The sequence below is a fragment of the Leopardus geoffroyi genome, chromosome B4 (assembly GCF_018350155.1).
Source record: "Leopardus geoffroyi isolate Oge1 chromosome B4, O.geoffroyi_Oge1_pat1.0, whole genome shotgun sequence".
Taxonomy (NCBI): Eukaryota; Metazoa; Chordata; class Mammalia; order Carnivora; family Felidae; genus Leopardus; species Leopardus geoffroyi.
In genome coordinates this window covers 31,518,507-31,544,247 of record NC_059341.1, presented here as the reverse complement: position 1 = coordinate 31,544,247, position 25,741 = coordinate 31,518,507, and the positions used below count along the sequence as shown (strand labels likewise).

At 44.2% G+C, this 25,741-nt stretch overlaps 1 protein-coding gene across 10 annotated transcripts in view; it reads left to right on the top strand.

The window, feature by feature from the left end:
* Window positions 1-1,542: 1,542 nt before the first annotated feature.
* The window catches only part of PARD3 (par-3 family cell polarity regulator), a 674,940-nt gene continuing 650,741 nt past the window's right edge, over window positions 1,543-25,741 (top strand). For all 10 annotated transcript variants that reach the window (XM_045466945.1, XM_045466943.1, XM_045466952.1 and 7 more), the window contains exon 1: window positions 1,543-1,770. In XM_045466945.1, the coding sequence (XP_045322901.1) occupies window positions 1,651-1,770 (120 nt within the window). In that variant the 5' untranslated portion in view covers window positions 1,543-1,650. The remainder of the gene's footprint in view (window positions 1,771-25,741) is intronic.

Below are 25,741 nucleotides of genomic sequence, written 5' to 3'. Positions count from 1 at the left end.
CTTTCTGACCCAAATGCAGGAAGTTCTACTCGAGTTCAAGGGAGCTGTTAATTGCTTTCACATATGCTAGGTACAACGGGCAAAAATGAAGTTGGTATGGTTTGGGAAAGATGGGCAAACAACGACTCTTTGCTGACATTTGCCATTCTTTAAACACAAGGACACATAGTTGTTAAGGAATCATAGCTCATAACTAAGACAGAGACAAGCGCCAATGACTTTTATTGACTCGGTCCACTTTGTTTTAAAATGTCTCACGTCCCACATGCATGTAACTCATTACGGAGTCGCTTTCTTTTCTTGGGATTTAAGCTCCCGCTTTAAGCACCGGCGCATCGTGGGGATCCCCTTCCACAGCTTTGCCCCAAGGCATTCGGAATATATTGTTCATGAATCTGCGTGAGGATTGCGTATGTTGCAGAATTTTAAGAAATAAAATTATCTGAATTGCGGATGTTTAAGGTCTACGTGTTGAATTGGTGGGTCATCACGGGGTCACCGGAAACTTCAAGGTAAATAGTGTGGCCTCCGAAGAAAGGCTGAGTGGAGTCAAAGCCTCACCAACCTCTCCCCAGAGCAGCCGATTAATTTTTGCTTTTAACGCATAACAACCTCCGCCCGGCCTTGAAGCCGAACAAGCGAGCCAGTGCATAAACCCTGCCAAGCTGCGGGCCGGAGGGGTACGTCCGCGCGCGAGGGCCCCCGCGGGAGGGGAAACCTGGGCTGGAACACCCCGGCCCAGCCCGGTCCCTGTCCTCCTGGGGGAACGTGGGGACGGCCCCTCCCTAAGCGTCTCCGCGCGTTGAGTCCGCGGCGCCAAGAGTAAAGTGTTTTCTCTAGAAACGATTTCTCCTGAATCCCTTAGCCGGAGGAAGGGGATTAAAAGTGACAAAGAAAGGGGGTGGATTCCGGAGAGACCTCGGGGAGGGGGGGGGGGTGTGGAGCGGGCGCCCTCGAGGAGGGGCTCAGCGAGGCGAGCGCAGCCCCGCAGCGCGCTGGGGAGCTCGAGGGGCGCGGGTGGGGGACGTCGTGCCCAGGCGCGGGGGGTCGGCTGGGCGGGGGGAGGGGCGCTCCCGGCTCCCACCTCCGCGGCGGCGCGGGGACACGGCCAGCCCAGGCGCAGGGCCGCCTGCAGGGCGGGCAGTGCGGTCGGGGTCCCGCGGCCGCCCGCGCCCCGAGGAGGGAGGCGGCGGGGGCGTGGGGCTGCGGCCGTGCGCTCCGCCCCGCGCGGGGACCCGGCCGCGCCTCCCCCTGCCGCATGTGCGCGGTGTTGTGTGCCCGGCCCTGCTCCTCCTCCTCCCCTCCCCTCGCCGCCGTCCCCTCCCCCAGCGGCCCCGAGTGAGCGCGAGCGCCACACAGCCCCGGGCCGCCGCCGCTGAGCGCGCCGAGACGCCGAACAGGTGGCCGGAGGCTGCGGGCGCTGCAGCGGGGAGAGGTGAGGCGAGCCCCGGGCCAAGCGAGGGCGGCCGGGCCGGGCCGGGCATGCGAGCCGAGCGGCCCCCCGGCGCCGCCGCTTGCCCGCGCCCCTAGCCTCCCGCGCGCCCGTGCAGCGGCCCCGCCGCGCCCAGCGTCCAGCCGCCCCGGCCCGGGGCCGCTCCGGCCGCGGTCAGCGAGGGGCGCGGGCCGGCCCGCGACGGCGGCGGCGGCGGCATGAAAGTGACCGTGTGCTTCGGGAGGACCCGGGTGGTCGTGCCGTGCGGCGACGGCCACATGAAAGTTTTCAGCCTCATCCAGCAAGCGGTGACCCGCTACCGGAAGGCCATCGCCAAGGTGAGGGGCTGGGGGCGCGAGGGGCGCGGGGGGTGGGGGCGGGAGAAGGGGGGGGAGGAGGAGAGGGAGGAGGAAGAGGAGGAGGGGGAAGGCGCCGGGATCAATATGGCGCTTCCTGGAAAGGGGAGGAGGGAGACGGATGGGAGGCGGGGAAAGGGAAAGTGCGGCGGCCGGGCCGGGCCGGGCCTCGCGGGCGCCCCCCGCCCCGGGGCCGCGGGCGGCAAAGTTGTGGGCGCGGGCCGGGCCGGCGGGGCGGGCGCAGCCCCGGGTGAGCGCGCCGGACCCCACGGCCCCTCCCGGGCCGAGCGCCTCCCTCCTCTCCCTCGGGGCTCCGGCCACCGGCTCCCCTCCGGAGCCTGCCCTGGGAGCGGAGCCCGAGCCCAGCCCTCCGGGGGGCGCGGGCGAAGCCTGGCCGGACGCCTCTCTCCCGGCCGCGGCTGCGGGCGGTTGAAATCCAGCCTCAGGCCTCTCCCCGCTCCCAGGCCCCGCGGCGGAGGCTGGGGAAAGGGAACTTTTTAGGTTGGAGCAGAGTTTAAATATTCCACACACGGCGGAGAGCGGCCGCATTTGTGCTCCAACTCTCCCTTCGCCCGGGCGGGGGAACGAGCCGGAGCGCCCAGCCCTGTCCTCGGAGCCGCCCGCGGGCACGGCCGGCTGCTGGGGGACAGTCGCCGGCTCGCGGTCGGGAAGGCAGCCCCCAGGGGGACCCCCGCTTCCGCCGGCTCGCGGACGTTAGCGGGGCACGGCATCCCGGTGCAGGAGAGGCTGGCGTGCAGCGCTCCTTGAAAACGCACAACCCTGCAGTCAGTCACTGCATTAAAAGTTTTCCTGCGAGGACCTCAGCGTTTACGTATCTGGAACTAGTTCCATATGGTGCCGGGGCTGCGGAGCCAGGGTCTGATTTAGGAGTGGAGTAGATTTCCCTTTTTCTTCGTGGAGTGATAACATTGTCTCCACTCAACTGCGTTCCTCTACAATGTGTCAGAAGTGAAAAGGCATTTTGTTAAATTGTTTTATCGGCTGTCTGTGTTTGACAACAGCCTACACCTCCGAAGTTTCTGTCAAGCACCTGAGGATATCTCCTTTGCTGTAGAGTAACGTTTTGTGGAGACAGCAAGGTCACTTAAGCATTTTCTCATTTGTTCCCGGTAGTGGAGTAGCCCTAGCTTCTGTGGGCGTTGAGGCAGTACACGGTGGCTTTGCCAGTCTGGGTGTATACAGGGTGCTGGGGGCAGCATCCTTCAGTTCTCTCTGAACTTAAGGGGAGAAAACTTTTTTTACGCTATTGTTTGATTTTTAGTATATATTGGAAAGAATAGCATGAATTTGGCCTTTTCAAGATAATGTTGGGGCCATTTAGGAACCTGACACAATGGTGGAAGGTATTGACTTAACTGCTCTAAAACGTTCCTTACACTTGGTTGAACTGTTATTGAAAATCAAATAAAATTAGTGGAAATTGGCACCCGTTTATCTTACATTGCTGACAAGGGGAAAGAAACATGCTCTCCAAATCTACATTTAGCATTTAAGAAGACTGTTTATGAATGGCAGTTTATGATATAAATGTTCTAAATCAATAATCAGATTGTATATGTACTTCGGAAACCACAATAAGTCGTGACCGGAAAGAGATATACAATAATACATAATCTGTGGTGTGCCTGAGTTACTGAATAGGAAGAGGTGAGGGACGTTTCCCTTCATTTTACTTGTTTTACATGCTTAAAATGAGTTCTGTTTCGTTATGCACACAATGGACTTTGGTTAAAAAAGGCTGTTTGGGAGACACAAATGTAGTTATTTGGTTGATTGAATCATTCATTCCTTCCCACAGAAATTCTTAAACATTTACTGTGTGTCCAAGGTATTGTTCTGGGTGCTGGGCATGTAGAGGGCCCATTGGCTGCTTTGTGGAAATTGGAATGTGAGAGTCTAGGACAAGAGGCTCCATGGTCCTTCCAGTGAAGGAGACCAGTGGTGTGTCTGGGCACATGATTGGGCGGTGAGGAGAGGAGCATCTGGGATGTTGGGTAGATGTAACTGAGGAGCCTTGGTAATATATTTGGACTAGTGTTTTTAAATATTAGTGGTAGTTGTTCCATAGTGACCTGGGACCATGGAAAAGGGAGTGCAGTTCCCTTATGCGAGTCTGGGAAGGCATCCTTAAGAGAAGAGACATGTGAGCTAAGTTTTTAGAGGGTAAGTGTGAGATCACCAGGTGGAGAAGGAAGGGAGGATGATTCTCAGAGGGTGGTGGTAGCATTGGAGTTGGATATGAACGAGAGGGAGGAGTCAGAGATGAGTCAGGGCATTCTAAAATTATTTAAAGGCTCTTTCAGTGCAATTCACAGTTCAGTGGGTGAATTTTAAGATGGGCTTTGTAGTACACAAAGTTTAATCATTGAATCACAAGACTGTTGACTCTCAGATGTTCCAAGAGTCTGAGTGTCTTCTAGGTTCATTTGTGTTTTTTTCTTCTGAAATTGCTAGGTAATGGTTAAGATTAAACTTCAGTCTTTCTTCTCATTTCTCCCATTTTATTTAAGGTGATTATGAAGCAAACAGGTATTAAGACTTGCTGTAAATTTTATCCTCTTATCTCTTCTTTATCCCTTATTGTTTAATAGGATAAGATAAATTTTGTATGAAAAATTGGGTAGCTGGGTAGTTGTGGAGAGGTGTTTTGAGTTGCTAGGTGACATGTGGCATGACAGACCCCTGTCTGCTGGGAAAAATGTGGAAAGATCCTGTGGCTTTGAATAAAAATCAACTAAGTCTGCCCCCCCCCCCCCCAAAGAATGGAAAAGGGAAAATAAAGATCCCAAGTCACCGAAGCTTTCTCTGCTATAAGCGTTTTGTAGTGTGGTGGGGCTATTATATTTGGCATTATATTTGAGCTGTTTTCAGGTTAAACAAATCAATTTTTCTGGGCAGTGGAGTGGTGTGACTTAATACCAGAAATGTCCTCAATAAGCAGATATTTGAAGGCTTACACTTAGTCATAGCATTTTTTTTTCCTCTAGTGAAAAAATGTTTTTCTGCTTATGATCGCTGACGAGTGAAGATGCTTTGGCTTTTCCATCTCCGTCTTCCCATCCTCATCCTGACCCTGTCTAAAGAGGGTGTTCTGCTAGACACTGAGAATTCTCTTGCAGGCACTCTTCTTGAGTGCTTGGAATCAGAGGACTGGCTGCTGTGTATGTGTCTGTTCGTTCTTCTCGTGCCTGCAGCCTGACTCATCCCTGAATCCTGATGGACACAGGGTACAGAGCACCAACTGCAGTGACTTGTTAGTGTGGTGCCCTTAGTTTCTGGAGTTTTCTTTGCTGGCCACTCCTTAATTTTGAGTGAATCAAGGTTGGCCCTGAGGCTTCCCATTTTTCCTGCTGTACATCCTAAATCTGGTTAGGAGAAAGTCTTCATGCTTGCTTAAAAAATGTTAGTATTTTAGGGGCACCTGGGTGGCGGTTAAGCATCTGACTTCAGCTCAGGTCATGATCTCATGGTTTGTGAGTTCAAGCCCCCTGTCGGGCTCTGTGCTGACAGCTCAGAGCCTGGAGCCTGCTTCAGATTCTGTGTCTCCCTCTCTCTCTGCCCCTCCCCTGCTCATGCTCTGTCTCTTCCTCTCTCGGTCAAATATAAATAAACATTAAAAAAATTAAAAAAAAATGTTAGTATTTGAAGGGCTGCTGTGTACAAAATGTTATGTTCTATGGAGAACTATAAGACAAAATCCTTGCACTCAAGAAGAACATAATCTAGGAGACAAGATGGGTACATAAAACAATAATAGTAGGTGGTAGCATTAATTAACAACAGGGTGTTAGAGACAGTAATTGATTCCAGATTTTAGAGACATGAGTGGTTATTATGGCATTGGGTTGGGGGGGCGGGTCCCATTTGGTCACTAGGGTTGGTATTGGGTTTAGTGAGTGGGACAGCTAGCCTTACTGTAGGGCAAGTACTTCCTAGTTGGGTACTAGAGTAATCTCAAAAAGCACCTGCCTGGCTAAGATGTTTTGGTTCTCAAGGTCTGCTGTGGGGTCCAGGCATGAGAATCTGGAGAGCATCTGCTGGGTTTCTGAGAGGGGGAAAGGAGGGGATGGTATGAAGGGAAACTGTGTGATCCCAGGTGATTCAGGCTTTCAGGGCTAGTTTGGCTCCTGTGGAGCATTCATGCAAGATGGTGGGTCAGGATCAGGAGGAAAACTCTGAATGCCAGGGCATGACCAGTGGGATGTTACCCAGTTTGATGGTACAGGAAGGACTAGGTTATTTGGGCAGGGTAGTAATAGGGACTAGTGGTCCTCTGGGAGGATGTCTGGAATAGCTCTTTGGATGGGATCTGCCTTCAGTCTAAATGCTGCTAGCTGAGTGCTGAGTAACAGAGGAAGAAGGGTAAAGTGAGGGAGGGGAATTGCAGGAACCCCTTAACTCACTGCTTCCCCCATAGTCCTCCTCTCTTGGGGGTGGTAGGAGCTTTGGTTTGGGTTTAGAGACATAGGTTTATTTATTATTGTTATGACTATTTTTTATTACCATTTAACCTTGAGCAAATGAACCCTACAGAACTTTATTTTGCTCATGACTAAAGTGGGCTACTCCCTTGCAGGGTTGATGTGAGTGCTGGACAGATGATGAATATGAAACTCTTCAGGGCTGGATCTGAATCACTAATGTTTCACTCACCAGCTTTACTTCCTGGGAAGCTTTCCCAAGTATCCTATTATTCCTGTTTGGTTTTTTTCCTCTTAAGAAGGCAGGGGTAATTCAATTAAAGATTAGGTAAAAGTGTTAATATTTGCCTAAACAGTACTGCAGTCAGAAGAGCAGTGTGTGTGTGTGTGTGTGTGTGTGTGTGTGTGTGTGTGTGTGTGTGTGTGATTGGCTTTATATTCTGTGGCCTCTGGCCTTTGGGGCCACTGCTTCTGTCACTGAGGCAGGGAAACCTAGTAATTAGAATCATTTTGTTATTAAAAAAACAAACATGAGTTTACAGACACTTTTGAAAATGTGCTCTTCTCTATTTGGCAGGGGTGGGGCGGGGAACTGTTGACTACTGAAACCATACAACTCATGGTTTTGATGAAAAATCTTAACAGTTGCTGTGAGATTTTCCTGCAAATACATATATAACTGTTGACACATTTACAAGCTTATTGAAACTTTTAGGAAAACAGTTATATTGTTGCAGAGTGTGAATGACAATAGAAGCAAGCATAAACATAGTGAAATGAAGTAAATGTTACTGTTTTATTAAAATTTTCTACCTTCTCAAAGGTGAAAAAGAAATGCAGTGTATCTGAAAGGCTGATCTTTCTAAAATGCAAATCTCATTGTACTCTTCTGTGTAAGGGCCTCAGCACCTGCTTTCCCTAGAGGCCAGGTCCTGCCACCTCAGCACAGCCTGTCCCTTGCGGGACCCCTCCTGCCTCCAGCCTGCCCCTTTCGGGACTCCTGCCTCCAGACTCTCCCTCACCAGACTTCCCCATCCCATACTCCACCCATTTGGGCTTGCTTGCACTTTCCTGCCTTTGCTCTGGTGTTTTCTGTTTCTTCTGTCTGGGATGCTTGCTCCCTCCGCGTCTGTTCATTTATTGAGCTTCAGCTCAGATGACCCATCTTTGGGAGGCTGGCCCTGTCTCCCAAGCTGTTTGAGGTTCTCCACCTCATACTTCTACTTAGTGTGCTTATCTATGGAACAGAACTGAGCTCTGCCGCCCCTTCCCCCCCAACCCCGGGTGGAATGCTTGGGGGCTGTGGCCCTGCCTCAGTCTTACTTGAATAAGCAACGTCTTCTGCATAGTAATCTTACTACAGTTGGAGTAAATAAAAAGTGGAGAATAAACACATCACACATTCTTACACAAAAAAATATACTTTTTCTTGGAAGACTATGACCAGCACTCTAGGGTTTGGTGTGTTTGGCATATTGGTACAAACATTATAATTGAAGCTAAGATTTAGTGTGATTTGGAGTACCTGGAAGTTATTCTTTTGTGTCAGCTCTTTTGAAGGAGGCCAGTCTGTTTTCAGATCAAGCAGAGGGATAGTCATAGGGTTTGCGTTGGGCCTGGTTCAAGGCAGGTGGCCAGAGCAGTGTGGGAATCTGGCCCTGAAACATACCTATGTTGGGTCTGGCGCCTCTAATTCTGTCAGTTGGATCCTTGGGTAAGTGCCAGCAGTAAATAGAAATGTTTAGGATCTGAGATTCACAGAGAGAGTCTGGCTGATGTGAAGTGCTTTTTGGCTCATGGTGAACCCGGATGCGTTGGTCACAGAGGTTATATTTCAAGTCTCACTTGTACCACTAACCTGTAGGCGGGTCCTCCATTTGCCCTGGGAGGTTTTTACCTCCCTGTAGAGTTGGATGCAGCTTAGTGATGTTGAGTACGCAGTAGGTGTTTGGAGACCTCTGTATTTTTTCAAAGATGGGAAGAAATGAGTAAAACTGGTCCAGGTAGGTGATTTCCACAGTTCCTTTCCTCATGGTAAAATGGTTGGTTAGGTCTGCACACTGTGCTTTCCTCCTCCTTGGCCACTCATACAACACTCCTAGCTTGGACCAAGGTCAGTGGCAGTAGAGGTAGGGGAATCAGTAAATTTATATGATTTTATCTGTTTTTGGTGTCTTTTCTGTTTTACATGGAAAATGGAAAAAGCTTTATGAAAAGAAATGCAGAGTTCTGTGAACATACTATAAAGCTAGCATATATGTACATATATATGTGTGTGTATATATATATATATTTTTTTTTTTTTTTTTCTTCTAGTCATTTAAAATTTTGTTTGGAAGAAGTATGTATAAATCACTTTTTTTTTCATAGCTCTGTGTCTTATGTCTGGCTTGCCATCTTTAGGTGATTAATGCCATTAAATATTACTGTTGCTTATTATTTTCTCCTCTATCAACTGATATTGGAGCTTAGAAACAAAGTTTGAAGCTCCATAGCCAAATGACTTGAAATGTCAATTATTTAATTTTTTCTCTTAAAACTAGACTATAAAATATGTGTGCGATAGAAATAAAATCACATGTCCACACAAAAATCATGTACGTGAGTGTTCATTGCATTATTCATAACAGCCCCCAAACGGAAATAATCCCAGTGTCCATCAACTGAACAAAATACGGTTTGTCTATACATTAGAATATTATTCAGCCATAAAAAAGAATGAAATACTGACACATGCTGCGACATGGATGAACCTTGAAAACGTTATGCTGTGTGAAAGGAAGCTGGTCACAAGAGCCCACATGTCGTACGATTCTGTATATACAAAATGACCCGGATAAGCACGTCTATACATAGAGACAGTGGAGTAGTGGTTGTCTAGGGCTGGGGGTTGGGGGTAATGGAGAGTGACTGCTAATGGGTCTGTTTTGGGGGTAATGAAAATTCTAAATTTAGATACTGGTGATGATCGTATGATTCTGTGAATATACTAAAAACCTTTAAGTCGTACAGTTTAAATGGGTGAATTTTATGGTTTGTGATTCCATCTCAGTAAAGATGTTAAAATATAGACTACATAAGTCACTATGAACACAGCTCAGTTTTTAGGTGTTTTATAGTTCTGTGAGTCCTTGTCAAACATGGATTTCTGTGTCAGAGGTGCTCAGAAACCTCAAGTGAACACTGGCTATTTTGAGGAGTTTCCCTTATGGTGTGTAAGGCCTGTGTTCTTGGGCCTGCCCACTCTGTCCTGTTGCTGTCTGGTAAGTTCTTGACTGCTGAGCCTCCAGGTCCCCTGGGCTCTTTCTATTATCCTCTCTCCCTCCTTAAAGGGGCCCCTGACTGTTCACCTGTTCTCCCTCAGCCAGAGATTCCTTCCTGCCTAGCTCACCAGCTGCCTTTGTTGAGTGAAGGCTGCTCATGAGGTTCCAAAGGTGTCCATAGTGAAAAGCCTTTTCAGTTTTTGGTTTTGGTGCTCAGACATTTTGAGCTTTAGCGAATCTCACAAGCTTTGTGAGGCTCTGTTTTCCCGTCTTCATCTTCCCGTATTGGGATACTCTGGCTGGGCTCCTGCTGCCAGTCCCCTGAGCTAGAGACCGTCGTATCGAGTCTGTATTGTTCGATACGGTGCTCGTGGAACCGCGGGATATGAGTGATGTGCAGTGGCTCTTCAGAGGAGCAGACAGGGTGCAGCATCTCTCACTCCACCCACCCTTTCTGTGAAAATACTTTGCTTCTGTAACTTTGAAACGATGGGGCTTGACCCTAGGTCAAACACATGCTGTTGGAAGTTACGATATATTTTGCCTGGAGTGTCCTTCAGAATTCCTTACCATCTCAAGATAAGTGTCTTTTAGGATAAGTTACATGCTCAGAAGTGACTTAATAACACTATTCCTTTTGTGAAGTATAACTATATGATATTACCTAATACTAAATGTAGGATATGTGTATTCATATGCATACATGTTTGTGTTCATGAAGTTGTTATTTTTATGGCGATATAAATGTAAGTGGTTTCAGACATGACAGCCAGGTCAGTATTATTTTTCCCACTTTTGATGTTTTTTAAAATTCAGATTCTGTATGACTTAATATTTTGAAACTCAGATTTATTATTTTTTTTTCTGATGTATGGTTTTTCTTGTTATTTGTGTCACATCCCTTTAGATTAGAAAACTAATCTATACTATAGGGTTTATATTTTTGAAAAGGCCTGTTTAAGATATCCTACAATAAAAATCAATGTTTCCTTCTCTGACACTTCAGAAAATAATTTGCTGCATATCTCAAAATCCTAAAATTACTAAATACTGAAAATATATTGTATTAACAGATTAAAAAGACGAAAATGGTGCCATTTTTGTGTAAGTGGTTGACAGGAGACTGGGTTTTTTCTGTTTCTTTTAAGAAAATATTGGAAAATTTTTTTATGCCTGTGTTCTAATTTTCTAAGTTGAACATTACATCTAGAATTAAAAAATAAACTATTTTTCAGGGAACAAACTTTCTTCTATCACAAAGGCATTTAAGATGCATAATTTATAATTCTGAAACCCAGTGTGCAAAGTCATATGTGAATAATAGTTAGCTGGGTTTCTGCCCAGCAGGGTTATACTCCAACTGAAATTTCTCTTATTACAGCCAGTAGCACCTGCAGAAGAGGGAGGTAAAATGCACAGGATATTGGTTCCTGATGTACCACCACACAGGATATGACTAATCACTGAATCCATTAAAGTTGAATGCAGGATTTGGTACTCTTACCGCTTTGTCAGAGATCTGGAAAAAACCTTTCAGACAAATCAAGAGGATCTATTAGTGAAAGTGCATCTTTGGATTGATAGCTGTTTAAACAACTACATCTGGCAGATGGTGGTATTTCAGCATTTGTAAGTGAGAACCATGAAATGAGTATATTTAAAATTTTGAAGGCACATACTCTCAGGAATGTATTTTTTTCAAGGAAACTTGGAGAGCTAATAAAACCCCGAACTTTCTGTGATGCAGTCAATTTTATCTTTTGTATTTTATGACCCCTTTTTAAAACACAAATGTTTATAAAAACGCAATTGACCGAAGGTAGAAAGTTTGGTTATGGATGTTTCCTTTTGTCCTAGGAGGCAGGCACATGAGAGTGACACATTCTGGACCAGGATTCAGAAAAGCAAGTACATCATTTGTGTATCTAAGAGTAAGAAGGGTAACCTGTGTGAGCCCAGGATCTTTGGCTTCTAGTGCCACCTACTTCATGAGGTTGTTAGGGTTCAAGGAGAGAATTTAAAAAGAAAAAAAAAAAAAAAAACCCAACCAACCAACCAAACAAAAAAACCCAAAAAACCAAAAATGTTGTAGGGGTAAAATGGAGTAGGTATTAGCTGAACTGTTCTTTCATTTTTGCTGGGAATGGTTGCCGGTGATTAAGGCTCACTTGAATCAGCTCTTCTAAATTGTTTCTTCCCATCCTCATTAGAACCGCGCTGAATGTGGGAACTTGAATTTGTGGTGAAACTGTTCTCCCTAAAAAATCATGGAAACATTCTTCTGCGATTTAAGAAATGAAATCCCAGTGACACTGATTTAGATTTTTCCAAGATGTCCATTGTGGAATAGCTTTTCCAGTTTTTGGTTTTGGCTTCCAGTAGTTTTGAACTTTGGCAAGTCCCACAAGGTCTGTGAGCCTCAGTTTTCCCATCTGTAGTTTGGGAATGCTATCTTTTGGTGGCAGTAATGAACATTAAGTGACTTAATGTAAATACTACTTCTCATGTAACAGACTCTTAGCCAATATTAGATCTTTTCTTTTTCTTCAGGTTTTAAACATAGATTAGGCATAATTTTAATGGCTGATTCACAAAGTGATTGATTTTTATTTGATTTGTGGTGCCAGGTGTCATTTTCCAGGATAATTTGTTAAAGGGTCACTTTTTTTTCTTGTAAAAGTACTATAGCAATTCCAGTATTAGTATCTATTAGTGAATCAGTTGGAAATCGAGAACAAATGTTCTGATCATCTAGTGTTTTTTTTTTTTTTTCCAACGTTTATTTATTTTTGGGACAGAGAGAGACAGAGCATGAACGGGGGAGGGGCAGAGAGAGAGGGAGACACAGAATTGGAAACAGGCTCCAGGCTCTGAGCCATCAGCCCAGAGCCTGACGCGGGGCTTGAACTCACGGACCGCGAGATCGTGACCTGGCTGAAGTCGGACGCTTAACCGACTGCGCCACCCAGGCGCCCCGAGGTCATCTAGTGTTAAAGCTGATTCTCTTACAGATCATGGAGAAATGTGTTTGTCCAACTTTCTCAGCCTGGTTGGCTTTTTACTTTCTCATTTTTACTATTAGACCTTGTTACTTTCTCAAATTGTGGCTGCCATACTGCTGAATCCAAGGAAATTATGTAAAATTTGTGCTCATTTTTAAAAGACATTGGTTCTACATTTTCCATTTAAAAATATCTTTTGAACCCTGGAAAGAATAAAACTATAAGTAATATTTATACTTATAAATGCAGACACGTTTTGAAGAACTCTAGCATTTATTAACTAGCAGTAGATCTGACAATACCTTGGAGCTCAAAGAGATGATCTGAGTTATAAAACAAAGTGGTAAAGTAGACTTTTTTGTGACCTCTGTAATCCTTTATTACACAGTTCTCTGTAAATCATGCACCCATTACTACTTCTTTACTCTTCTCTGGATCTTAAGAAGGTGATTTTAAGGAACTAAATCAGCAATAAATGAACACAGAACGTCTTCTGCTTAGGTAGGTAGTTATAAGGGTTGACAGATTGATGCAACTTTAATGCTTTAGTTCAGCTAAAGGCACCCAGTAGCAATCACCTGAAGACTTCACCCAAGAGCTGACCTATTTATCATACTAAATAGGGAGTGGTGCCTTGAAGACTTGCTCAGGTTCTGTGCATGGCAGTATTATTGTGTCAGACTTGCCAGGTTACCAACAATGCTCTTTGTATTCAAGAGGACCACCTCCTCTCATTTCTGTTTTCCACATCACAATGTTGAAAGTTATTTTTCTCTGTTTGAGGACCTTAAACATCTTATTAAAATAATGCTTCCTCCGTCTCTCCATGTGTTTAGGTAAGTTGCTAGGTAGTGATTAAAATAATAAAACTTTATCTCATTGTGCAACGTTCATATTTTGGCTTTGATCCCTTCCAGTATTTGTTTATAAACATTGTTTCACATGAGGGCCCTTGAAATTCTGAGTTTTTGTTTCATGCAGGACACGAAAAAGAGATGTAGCAGCACCGGAAATTGCAATTTATACATCTCTCTTCCCTTCACAATTTCCTTTGTTTCTGTGCTTTGCTAGTGAAAGTGATGAATAATGCTTTCAAAAACTTTCCAGAATAACTTTCCTGTTTTATAACAAAACTGTAGAGAAACTAACTCTGGAGTATTTTTTTTTTCTTCCAGCTTTACTGAGGTATAATTGACAAAAAAATGTAATTACATTTAAAGTGTACCATGTAATGATTTAATATACACCGTGAAGAGCTTCCATTGACTTAATACATTGAGGTAGCGCTTCCCTCATCTCACGTATTTACGTATTTATCTTTTTTTTTTTTTTTTTTTCTTTTGTAAGAACATTTGACTTACTATCTTGGGAAGTTTGAGATAGCTCTTAGTCTGTGTTGGTACACAGTTGGTACACTGTGTTGGTGTACTTCAGACCTTTAGGCTGAGGCAGAAGAGCTTTGCATCCTGGGCTGCTTTTACTACCCTGCTTTCTAGATGCAGGGGAGTGGTATTTTGAGCTTAGTCTTTGCTTTTGATGCTATTAAGCTTTTTAGGTCAGCACTGATGATCGAAAGCTCTTGCACAAGACATGCTGTATTGGAGGCACTATTTACCTGCCTATCTGGTTGGGGAGTTGTTGAGAAAATACCTTTAACTGTGATACCCATTGTGTTTTCTCAGCCCCAATTCATTGAGGAGTTTCAGAGGGGTAGGAGGAAATCAGGAAACAAGTGGTATCAGGAAATAGTGGTAGTAATACCATTATTGTCAACAGTAATGGTTAGCACTTATGGGGCATTTTGTGTATCAGGCCCTAAATGCTAGGCTCAGTGCTTTGTGTGTGTATATGTTAATCCAATAGAATGGTTTGGGGGAGGATTGATGCAATCCCAAGTTTATAGGTGCCGACACTCAGGCTAAAGAGGTAAGACGGTTGCAGAAGGTTGCACATCTGATGCATGATGGCTTGGCCTTCTTAGGCAGACCCCTCTGACTACAAGGCCTGTACTGTGAATTACTGCACTATGACAAATTGATGTCCTTGCATTTTAGGATGTCGCATTTCCATGAGAAAGAGTAAATAGTGCCCGTAGGCACACTTTCAAAGCCAGTAGTTGATTCCTTTTACACACTTTTGTACTCTGCTTCTTGGAATATTTTCATCGACCCATTCCTACCCCCATACCAGAATGCCAAGGTGGCCTGGCTGATGCTGGCAAATATGTGCTTCTGGTCTGAGGCCTCATCATCTTGAATGTGGGTCAGAGGCTTTGCTTGCCCATGGATCAGTTTTGTTATCTTCAACATGGCATTGTTATTTTTTGTCAACATGGCTCCTTATATCCTGTGTTTTTATACATTTTGCATATTACTAGAAGTAGGGAAAAGTGAACAGGTGACCAAGCCTTTTTTAAGTTTTAATTTTAACTCCATTTACTTGACATACAGTGTTATATTAGTTTCAGATGTACAATATAGTGATTCAACACTTCCATATATCACCTGGTGCTCATCATAAGTGCACTCCTTAGTCTGCATCATCTATTTCACTCACCCGCCCCACCCCCCTCCTCTCTGGTAACCATCAATTTGTTCTTTATAATTAAGAGTCTGTTTCTTGATTTGTCTTTCTGTCTCTTATTTTTTTCCCTTTGCTTGTTTGTTTTGTCTTTTAAATTCCACATATGAATGAAATTTTATGGTATTTGTCGTTCTCTGACCAGCCTTGTTTCACTTATCATTATCCTCTTTAGCTCCATCCACATGGTTGCAAATGGCAAGATTTCATTCTTTTTTATGGTTGAATAATATTTCATGGTATGTATAGACCACATCTTCTTTATTCATTCATCAATCCATGAACACTTGGGCTGCTTCCATACTGGTTATTGTAAACAATGCTGCTGTAAACATAGGGGTGCATGTATTCCTTTGAATGAGTGTTCTTGTATTCTTTGCATAAATACCCAGTAGTGAGATTTCTGTTTTTAACTTTTTAAGGAAACTCTGTCTTGTTTTCCAGAGTGGCTGCGCCAGTTTGCATTCCCACCAACAGTGCGAGAGGGTTCCTATTTCTCCACATCCTTGCCAATACCTGTTGTTTCATGTGTTGTTGATTTTGGCCATTCTGACAGATATGAGGTGATAGCTCATTGTAGTTCTGATTTGCATTTCCCTGATGATGAGTGATGTGGAGCATCTTTTCAGGTGTCTGTTGGCCATCTGAATGCCTCTGGGGAAATGTCTGTTCATCCCTTCTTCCCATTTTTAATTTAATTCTTTGTTTTTTGGATGTTGAGTTGTATAAGTTCTTTATATGTTTTGGATACTAACCCTTTATCAGATATGTCATTTGCAAATATGTCATTCTCCCTTTCTGTAGGTTGCCTTTGAATTTTGTTGTTTGTTTCGCTGTGCAGAACCTTTTTATTTTGATCTAGTCCCAGCAGTTTATTTTTGCTTGTTTTCCTTGCTTCAGGAGCCATGTCTAGAAAGAAGTTGCTACAGCTGATGTCAGAGAAGTTATTGCCTGTGTTCTCTTCTAGGATTTCATTAAACCATAAGTTTCAGGTGTCACATTTAGGTCTTTAATCCATCGTGAGTTCATTTTTGTGTATGGTGTAAGAAAGTGGTCCAGTTTCATTCTTTTGCAAGTTGCTGTCCAGTTTTCCCAACACCATTTGTTGAAGTGACTGCCTTTTTCCCATTAGATATTCTTTCCTGCTTTGTTGAAGATTAATTGGCTATATAACTGTGGGTTTATTTCTGGGTTTTCTATTCTGTTCCATTGATCTATGTGTCTGTTTTTGTGCCAGTGCCATACTGTCTTGATCATTACAGCTTTGTAGTATAATTTGAAGTCCAGAATTGTGATGTCTCCCAAGCTGTCATTCTTCACGCAGAACTTGCCAGCCATTCTTTGGACTGCTTGAGCTGTCAGGTTGGGCTCACATAGCCACCCTCTGGAGGCCATTGCAGGTCTTCCCCTGTGCCCCTGAGGTGCTGTGCATTTAGCAAGCTGAGAACCTAGCACTGTGCGTACAGCGTTTGTGGCATAACTGCTGAGAAGTGATTACAACAGGAAGTAATTTCCTCAAAAGTGCTTTCAGAGTTGCAGAGTGCAGTTCTTTGTAATATTTAAAACATTGCCTTCATATATACTACAAGAACTTCCTAGCACTGAATTGTGTAGCCCTGAGAGCAATGCGCATGTAAGAATTTTTTATGTTATTTCGCAGTATCAAATAGCACCTAACCGTAAATCAATTAGTAAAAATGTTTTTTGAAAATTAATGTCTTTTTAGATATTATTGCATAACCAACTACCCAAAACTTAATGGCATAAATCAACAACTATTTAATTATGTCTCATGATTTTGTGGGTTAAAAATTTGGATTCAGTGGGGCTCAGTGGAGTGATTCTTCTCCATTTGGGGTTACGTGGGGCTATTCAGCTGGCAGATAACTTGGTCCGGAGGGTCCTAGATGGCTTCATTCACAGGTGTGGTACTCGGTGGGGTTGGCTGGAAGCCTGGGCTCAGCTGGGCCTGGGCACAGCAGCAGAGGCAGGGTATAATGAGGGATGGTCCCCCCAACCCCTCCGAAGACTGTGCACATGCTCCTAGGAACATTGTATGTATTTGAGTGTTTGTTACTCTGAGGGAGGGATTTGTGTGCCCTTTGGTTTTGTAAATTGCTGTAGGCAAATTTTCTATCTCAGTCTAAAAAAGTATGAAGCCTCTCTTTCCCAAGCTTACCTCCCATGCCCTTCAGCCCTTGTTTGGATATAAAGGCCACTTTAATACTCATCAAAGCCAGCATTGCTCTATGTATATTCCATGGCGTGTTATTAAACAGTATATGGAAAAAAGAAGAAAGAAGAAAACAAGGGTGTCTGGGTGGCTCAGTCGGTTGTCTAGCTCTTGATTTCTGCTCAGGTCATGATCTCATGGGTTGTGGGGTTGACCCTCGTGTTGGGCTCTGCAGTGGCAGTAAGTGCAGAGCCTTGTTGAGATTCTCTCTCTCTGCCCTTCCCCCACTCACAGTCACCTGCTGTCTCTCAAATAAATAAACAAAAAAAGAAAACAACAAGAGCACCTGTACATAGTGTCTCTAGTATGGAGGTCTTGCGGTAGTTGGACTTCTCAGGCTGTGGTTCAGAGCTCGTAAGGAGAGTGTCCTCAGAGGAAGAGGACACTGCCATTCTCTTAAGTCCTAGGCCTGGAAGCCAGCACAGCATCATTAACGCCTCTCTTCTACATGCCAAACCAGTCATTAAGTGGCCTGGATTCCAGGGGAGGGGATGTCCACTTCACTTATTAATGCAAAAAGGTCAGCTCTTAGTGTGGGTTGTGGCCATCTTTGTTCTGCAGTATGAGTGTCGTGCGTCTGTGTGTGTGTGTGTGTGTGTGTGTGTGTGTGTGTGTGTGTTGCATGTAACAGTAAACATTTAGGTTTTTTTTAAAAATTGTTTTGTGTTATGTTTTAAAATTGTCCTGTTCTTGGCCTGGGTGCTGGTCATAAACAGTATATCCTGAACTTTTGAAGCTGACAAACCTAAGAAGTAGTTTATGTTCATCATTCATGAGTTCAAAGATCTGACACCTTTCCCAGGCTCTACAGTGGAGAGAGATAATGGTAATAACACCTTACATTTATGTGGCATCATCTCTAAGAAGTTCAAAGTGTTTGTGCCACTTGTGATTCCTTTATTGGAATGTCCTCTGAGGTAAATAAGCCAGAGTACCCCTCAAGTTCATGTACAGATGAGGAAATGAAGTAGTTTCATCAGCTTGCTAGGGAGTAGTGTTCAGAGGGAATTCTTCTAATAATCCACGTACTGGTTAGAACTTGATTATGAATTTATCTTCCTTAGATATGATTCTGGAAAATGGTGGAGATTGACTTTTGCCTGTCAGTAATATTTTAAATTATATACCATTTGACAAAGAAGTGCCATGTTTAATTTTTTTTTTTTTTTTTTTTAACATTTGTTTTTGAGAGAGATCACGAGCAGGGAGGGGCAGAGAGGGAGACACAGAATCTGAAGCAGGCTTCAGGCTACAAGCTGTCAGCACAGAGACCGATGTGGGGCTCGAACCCATGAGCTGACTCATGAGCTCGAACCCATGACTGTGAGATCATGGCCTGAGCTGAAGATGTATGCTTAACTGACTGAGCCACTCAGGCACCCCAGAAGTGCCATGTTTAAAGGAGTGCTGGTTATCTTTCTAATGTGTTTTGCTTATTTGTTTTGGTAAAAGCTTATGAGTATTGCATCACAGGCATGTTTCCCTTTAATGGATCAAATCCTACACGCTCAGCAAAAACAGTGGAAAAGGTGAAGGCAGTTACAGCGCTGCTCCCTTAGTGAAACCCTGTGGTATCCGTCCCTTTCCCTGCCCCCACACCAGCCGTGGGAGCACCTCCTTGAGCTTATGAGTGATTAAATGGCGTTTTTAAGGATAATTTAATTGTATGTCAAGTTTGTTCCATCCCTGCCACTTAGAGCCTAAACTCTGAGTAAGAGGCAACTCCATTGTAATGCTCTAAATGTGGTATTGTTTACATTCATTCAGTTTTGCTTAAAATGAGACACTTTACATAAAATCGGTGTGCATTAGGCACTTCAGCCAGAATTTGTTATGGCTAGCTCCTGGTTCATGAACATCTGCCCCATGTGAAATGACCTACCCTATGTATTTCCACCAGGGTAAGCCTCACGGCACTCTCTAGTACAGAGAAGTCCATGGGTTCTGTATGGCTTTCTAAGTAAAACTCAAATTTGTTAGCCTGAAAACAGACCCCAGCCTGGCTTCTCCTTTATCTCCCCGCATCCCTCTTCGGTCTGCCCCGTAGTGATGGAGCTGACGCCCCTGTTTCCCCAAAGTTGTGCAGAGTTTCCCAATTCCTTTGACTGTGTACATGTCCACTGGCCTGGGAGTCTCTCCCTTGTTTTCCGTCTCACCTTGGTCCTTCCATTCTTTCTTCACAGCTGCCAGAGCTATGCTCTTTTGCTCAGAATGCTTAGGAGGTTTCCCATTGCTGCTTCCCAATGCTTAGGAGGCTTCCCATTACAGTACCCCCACACTCCCCAGGTGGCATTCAGGGCTGTCTGCCTGGCCCTGGGCTTCTTTCCCTCTAGGCACCACATACCATTGCTTGGGGCCACACTGGTCCATAGCCCTAGGCACGGCCCAGTGGTGCCTTCCCTGACTCCCCACCCACAGTCCAGAGAGATTCAAAGTTAGATAAATCAAGTTAAAAGGGATACAAGGAATCATTACGTTAACACATGCTTTTTGAAAGGATGTTCCCCAATAATTTCAACTGTGTTATTACATGTTTTATTACTTGTAAATAATTAAAAGTGGATGAACTTTTAAGAGAAAGTAAGCTGATACCATCAGGAGGGATTTCTTCAATGCTTCTGAGTGTGGTGCTCATTCTAGCTGCCTGTCTCCAATGAAAAATCCATAGTGTTCTCTGCCTTACGCTGCTGACAACTGTGGCTTGACATGGTGGGTTTACTGTGCTCACATGTCACCATAAAGATTATGGTGGATGTGCAAGTTCCAGGTGGTGGACGACTTGTCCATAAAGTGGATAAAAGAGGGTGAAATCTATCCTTTGTGGAAAAACTGGGTCCTTGACAACTGCAGGGCAACTATGACTAATGCGGTAGTTGATTAAGAAATCCTCCTTTGGCTGTGTGGGGCCAAAAGTTTTTTTTTTTTTTTTTTTTTTTTATCTTTCATAGTTAGGTCTGAATGAATATTAAGGTGTGTTTCTTTGCATTAGCTGTACTCTGAGCAGTGGCGTCTGTGGAACGTAGATAATGGCAGAACAGGTGCAGCTGTATTAACGAAAACGTGTTTGAGCTGAGTGAGGAAAGTGAAGTGGCAGCCTGAACTGGGTATTTGCAACGCTGTCACTACTCACCTTTTGTCTCAGAATTGGGAAGACCCTTTGGACTGCGTTCTGTCGTCACGGATCTTTCCACCCCTAGCGTCAGGCAAAGGCAGAGATCCGTGCAGAGTGTGTGGGGCGAATGCACCTTCTGCAGGGACTGACCCATCCATCCTGGAGGCGTCTGGAGAGTTCAGGTGAAGTCCCATGAAGCTGTCAAAGCAGGAAGCACAAGAGGATGCCCACATGCAGCGCAAGGATGGCATCTTTGAGTTCCCAGGCCCTTCACGGAGGAGGCGCCCTGGGGGCTCACTGAGTGGTGTGAAGTGGCACTGGCCTGTCTCTCACTTTCCCACCTCACCAGGTCCCTCGTTCTCGTCTCCTCCCAAGCAGGTGGAAGCAGTTCTTTTGAAGAACTTGGCCTTTAAATCAAGAGTGCAGCATTGGCTTAGAGCACAACTTCCTGAGGAGAAGTGCCGGCCCGGGCTGACGTGCTGATGTGCTGCCTGCAGAGGGCAGGGCTAGGGCCGCTGTGGCACTGTCACTGCTGACAGGGTGTTGCACTGGCAGTGGGCTGGCAGCTTTGCAAGCCTTGGTTTGGCGGTTGCCAGCGGCACAGTGAGCATTGAGGGATGCTCAGCTCGGGTCATGGAGACTCAGGCCAGCTGCTTCTGCTTGTGACTGTCAGGGCCGCCCAGACTTAGCTTCAGGTGGTCTGAACTGGCTGGTGGCCTTTTGCAGAGCTCTTGCTCTGTGGTGACAGGTACAGACTTCTGTGCCTCTCTGAGTGGCATAGAACATTAATAACAAGGCCATGTCCAAGCAGGCTCCACACTGTCAGCGCAGAGCCCAGTGCGGGGCTGGGTCTCATGAACCGTGAGATCATGACCTGAGCTGAAATCAAGAGTGAGACGCTCAACCCACTGAGCCACCCAGGTGCCCTGAAAAGAATTGTATTTTATATTGCCCTACTGAATAGTGGAAGAAGCACTTTAAAATAGAGTTAGTCTCTCCCTTGTGTTTGTTTCTTCCAGTGGGATTATTTTATGTTTTCTGTTGCTCTGACATCATCAGCAAAGTGTGTGTGTGTCCGTGTGGTGTGTGTCCATGTGTGGGTCATCTGAGTATGTGTCTGTGTGCATCCATACACCACATCCATGCATGTGAGTGCACGTGGGAGGCTGGGATGGAAGGAATTTTTCAGAGTTGTCCAGGAGAAGCCTTGGGGTTTATTCTATAGTCCTAGGATGTCTTTCAAATAATAAGTTATTTTCTTATATAAATCCATGAATTAAAGACATGCAGTCAGTTTTTATGTGGGTCAGTAAATCTTTTAAAAAAATCTATTTATATTGGTTTTCATTGCTGGAATATTTAGGAAAAACTTTTCATCTTTTTTTATTTTTTAATTTTTTTTTGTATTGACTCAGCTGTAACTTGAATTTTCCTGGTTCATTTTAAAGAGGATACTCTTTATTTCCCCCCTCCCCCTTTTCTTTTCTCATTTCTTTTCTCATTTTCTAATTTTCTCCCCCTTTTTCTTTTCTTCTCTTCTCTCATTTCTCTTACAACCACTGTATTGCACGAATGCTGGTTCTTCAGCATTAGTGACTAGGAGAGAAGCGAGTGCTCCAGTGGGGTAGGGGGTAGATCAGGTCAATGAAGATCTTGCCTCCCCCCCCCGTCCCCCCTTATTATGGGGGAGGGCAAAGGCTCTACGTTTCCTTTTTCTGTCACTTTCAGCTAATCTGTCATGGCTGCTCTGTGCTCTTGCCAGCAAAATAATTTTCCTCCCCCCCCCCCCCCCCCCAGTTGTTTATGCATCAGCATCATTACTGTTGCAAGCCTCCTTGGGGATCTGACTGATTGGTAAATTAGTGCTGGTGGAGGAAGTGGAAGACAATTTGCAAGTGTTTTATTTAAACAAATACATTCTACAATTTATTTTATTGGATTTTATCCTTTGAATGAGAACACCACAAGTAATCCTATTACAGTTTAGAAACTGCTTGCTCACACCAGATTACAGGCTTCAGAGTGTTGCTGTTGCCTTTGAAAGCACATAAGTCTTTAAGAAATGAGGCAATTTCCGATTCATCAATAATTAACCAAGAATATGACAAGTTTTATCCCAACCCAAAGCTGCACAGTGTTTCAGACAATCTGCTCCTGCAGATGAACTCTCTCTGTAGTTCATGAGTCAGCACCCAGAGCACAGGAGGCACTGGTTTGGGTGAGCCTGATGAACGTTTTCTTGAAAAATGTTAAGCATTAGTCGTTTACAATAAAACACATAGAAAGTTTGGGATGCATAGATGATTTTATAGAAGACAGTCTCACCCATAATGTCACCATCCAGAGTAATCTAAAATGTTAGTATTTTCATTCTTTTTTTTTTTTTTTTGGTCTGTGTATAAACACAGGTACTTTTTAAAAATTTTTTTTTTTCAACATTTATTTATTTTTGGGACAGAGAGAGACAGAGCATGAACGGGGGAGGGGCAGAGAGAGAGGGAGACACAGAATGGGAAACAGGCTCCAGGCTCTGAGCCATCAGCCCAGAGCCTGATGCGGGGCTCGAACTCACGGACCGCGAGATCGTGACCTGGCTGAAGTCGGGCGCTTAACCGACTGCGCCACCCAGGCGCCCCTGGTACTTTTTTAAACAGTGGAAGTGAAGATTCATATACAATTGTTCCTACTTATTTTACTTGATATATGTGCATTTTCCCATGTCCTTAAAAACTGTCATAATACACTCAAAGACTATAGTATTTTGTTTTACAGATATATACATATTTAATTATTTGCCTATTGGAAATATGCTTCCATATTTTTTACCATATAAAAATATCATAGTAATCTGAGTGCTTAAGATGTGGTCCACAGTTTGGATATTTAAGTGTATAATTATTGGGTGGGAAGTCATGGACATGTTAAAGGCTCCCAGTTTATATATTTTGCCAGTTTGCTTTCTGGAAAAGTTGCACCAGCATACACCTGGCTGGCGTGGGAAGTTGCTTCCTGCCTCTGCTGGGGATGCCTTGTGGGTCAGTCGATGACAGTGTCATAGCTGTGAATCCCTGGGGCCAGGAATGAGGGCTCCAGCCTCATTTTGATCATCTGTTGGCTAGGCTGTCATTCCTGTATCTTCTCTTTGAAGGTTAAATGAGAGGTACATATGTAAAGGGCCTGACCTAGAGTTTGGCCCAAAGTAGGCAGCTGGTGCCATGGTGGTGGTGGTGGTGGTGGGTGATCTTATGTCCAATGTCTAGATCCTTCCATGTTAATGGAGCAGAGTGATGAAGTGGGAGTTAAAAGGTAACTACATCAATGTGTTCTCTACTTTCAGGGAGACACAAAGTGCTTCTTTGGATGGGATTCTGTATAAAATAGCTCAAAACCCAGTGTATAAAAGAGCTCTCAAAACCCCTTTCCTGAGAATGTTATGCAGAGAGGAATTCAGAGGTTTGCTAGTGTCTAGATAATTTCCCATGTATCCACATGGCCCACTTCTGTCTTTCCAGACACGGGGATGAGACTGGCCTGTTGGTGCTTTGTCAGTGTATGTCAGGTGCCTGTTTGCTGTGTGTTTTGGCTATGGGATGACATTTTTCACAACTTTGCTGCTAATTGACTGGATTATGGCTATGAAGTCTATCTTCTGTCCGCTTTAAGACATACATTTCTGGGGCACCTGGGTGGCTCAGTTGGTTGAGCCTCTGACTTCGGCTCAGGTCATGATCTCGTGGTTTGTGAGTTCCAGCCCCACACTGGGCTTGCCGCTCTCAGCACAGAGCCTGCTTCGGATCCTCTCTCTCTCTGCCCCTCCCCTCCCTCTCAAAAAAAAAAAAAAAAAAAAAAAAAAAAAAGACATACATTTCCTTTGCCTTTTTGGTCTTCAGGGATTCTTTTCATCTTTAACGAGACACAAAAATGCTAAGTAACGGCATTACATTTATGTAGCATGCTCCCAAACCTTGTTCAGACCAGGTGTAAAATGCATCTACTCTTAGCAGTTTCCATGCCACATCTGTGTGGCCACTCACTTTCTGACTGAGGCAAATAACTTCATCTGGTTGTCTGAACAACACCTGTCTTTTGTTAAGATTCTGCCATTTTGGAATCATTATCTTGTCCTTTTGTGTCTGTGGCACTGTCCCCCAGTATATGGGAGGAATTTGTCCTTGTTATCTATTATATTTGGGTTAGTTTGTACTTGTTTAGTACTATTCATATGGACTGGGTTTCACCTTGTATTCTTGAGGTACATAATAGATTTACTGGGATTTTTGTGACGGCTCCCAAGGATTGAGAAAAGATATAAAAGACCTAGAGGTTTTTCAGTTACTTGACAATTTTGAGGCTAATTGTTTCAGAGAACTTTGTAAAGGCGTTGCAGCTGTGTACCAGTTTTTGGTGTCTGCTCCACCTCAACTGCTGATGCATCCTAGTTGCTTTTTCTTTGTCATCCACATGACATTTTCTGCCTTCTAAAAACAGAGCTGTACACACATATTGGAGAAGAAATATAGTCATCAAACTCAGTTTTAAATTTTAAAAATGTCTGAAATAAGCAGTAAGCATCAGAAATGGATCAATTTTAAGTGGATCTTTAGAGCATGTTATTTAAATAGACACATTAATTGGATCAGCGTGTGGATCTCATATGCTGTTCCTAGTCATACACTGGCAGGCCTCTCCATTCCTTTCTAATCCCCAGAAGTAATGAGATGCCTCTGACTAGTTACTTTCAATTGCCATTCATAAAATTGTTGGTCAGTCTTCTCAGGTGGCAGTGGTATTTACAATGCCTTTCAGAATGTGAGAGGACTTCTGCCATTTTCTAATAGACCACTTGCCATTTCCCTTATAAGGCCCATGCTTCTGGAAAAGATATTTTCATATCCATTGAGGGTATTGTTTGTTCATTTGGGCTACTCCGGCATTGAATGTTATGCCGTCATTTGGTCTTTTAGTCAATGATTATGGGTCAGAGCTTTGACCAAAACACAAAATAGTTGACAGTCATTTGGGTTATCCTAACCTTCTACAGGGTATGGGTTTCAAAGTGCAAAATTAAGGAAATAAGGACAAAACTTGAAATCATGAATTTAGATTTCTGGGGTTTCAAAAGCATAATTATGTGATACTTGTGCAAGTTTTTGGTGATTGAGGTCATTGGAGATTTGAAGAACCATTCATTAAAAAAATTTTTTTTTAAAGTTTATTTATTTATTTTGAGAGAGAGAGAAACAGAGCACTTGAGCAGAAGAGGGGCGAGGGGGGGGGGCAAAAAAGCCACCCAGAATCCCTAAGAACCATTCATTTTTAAA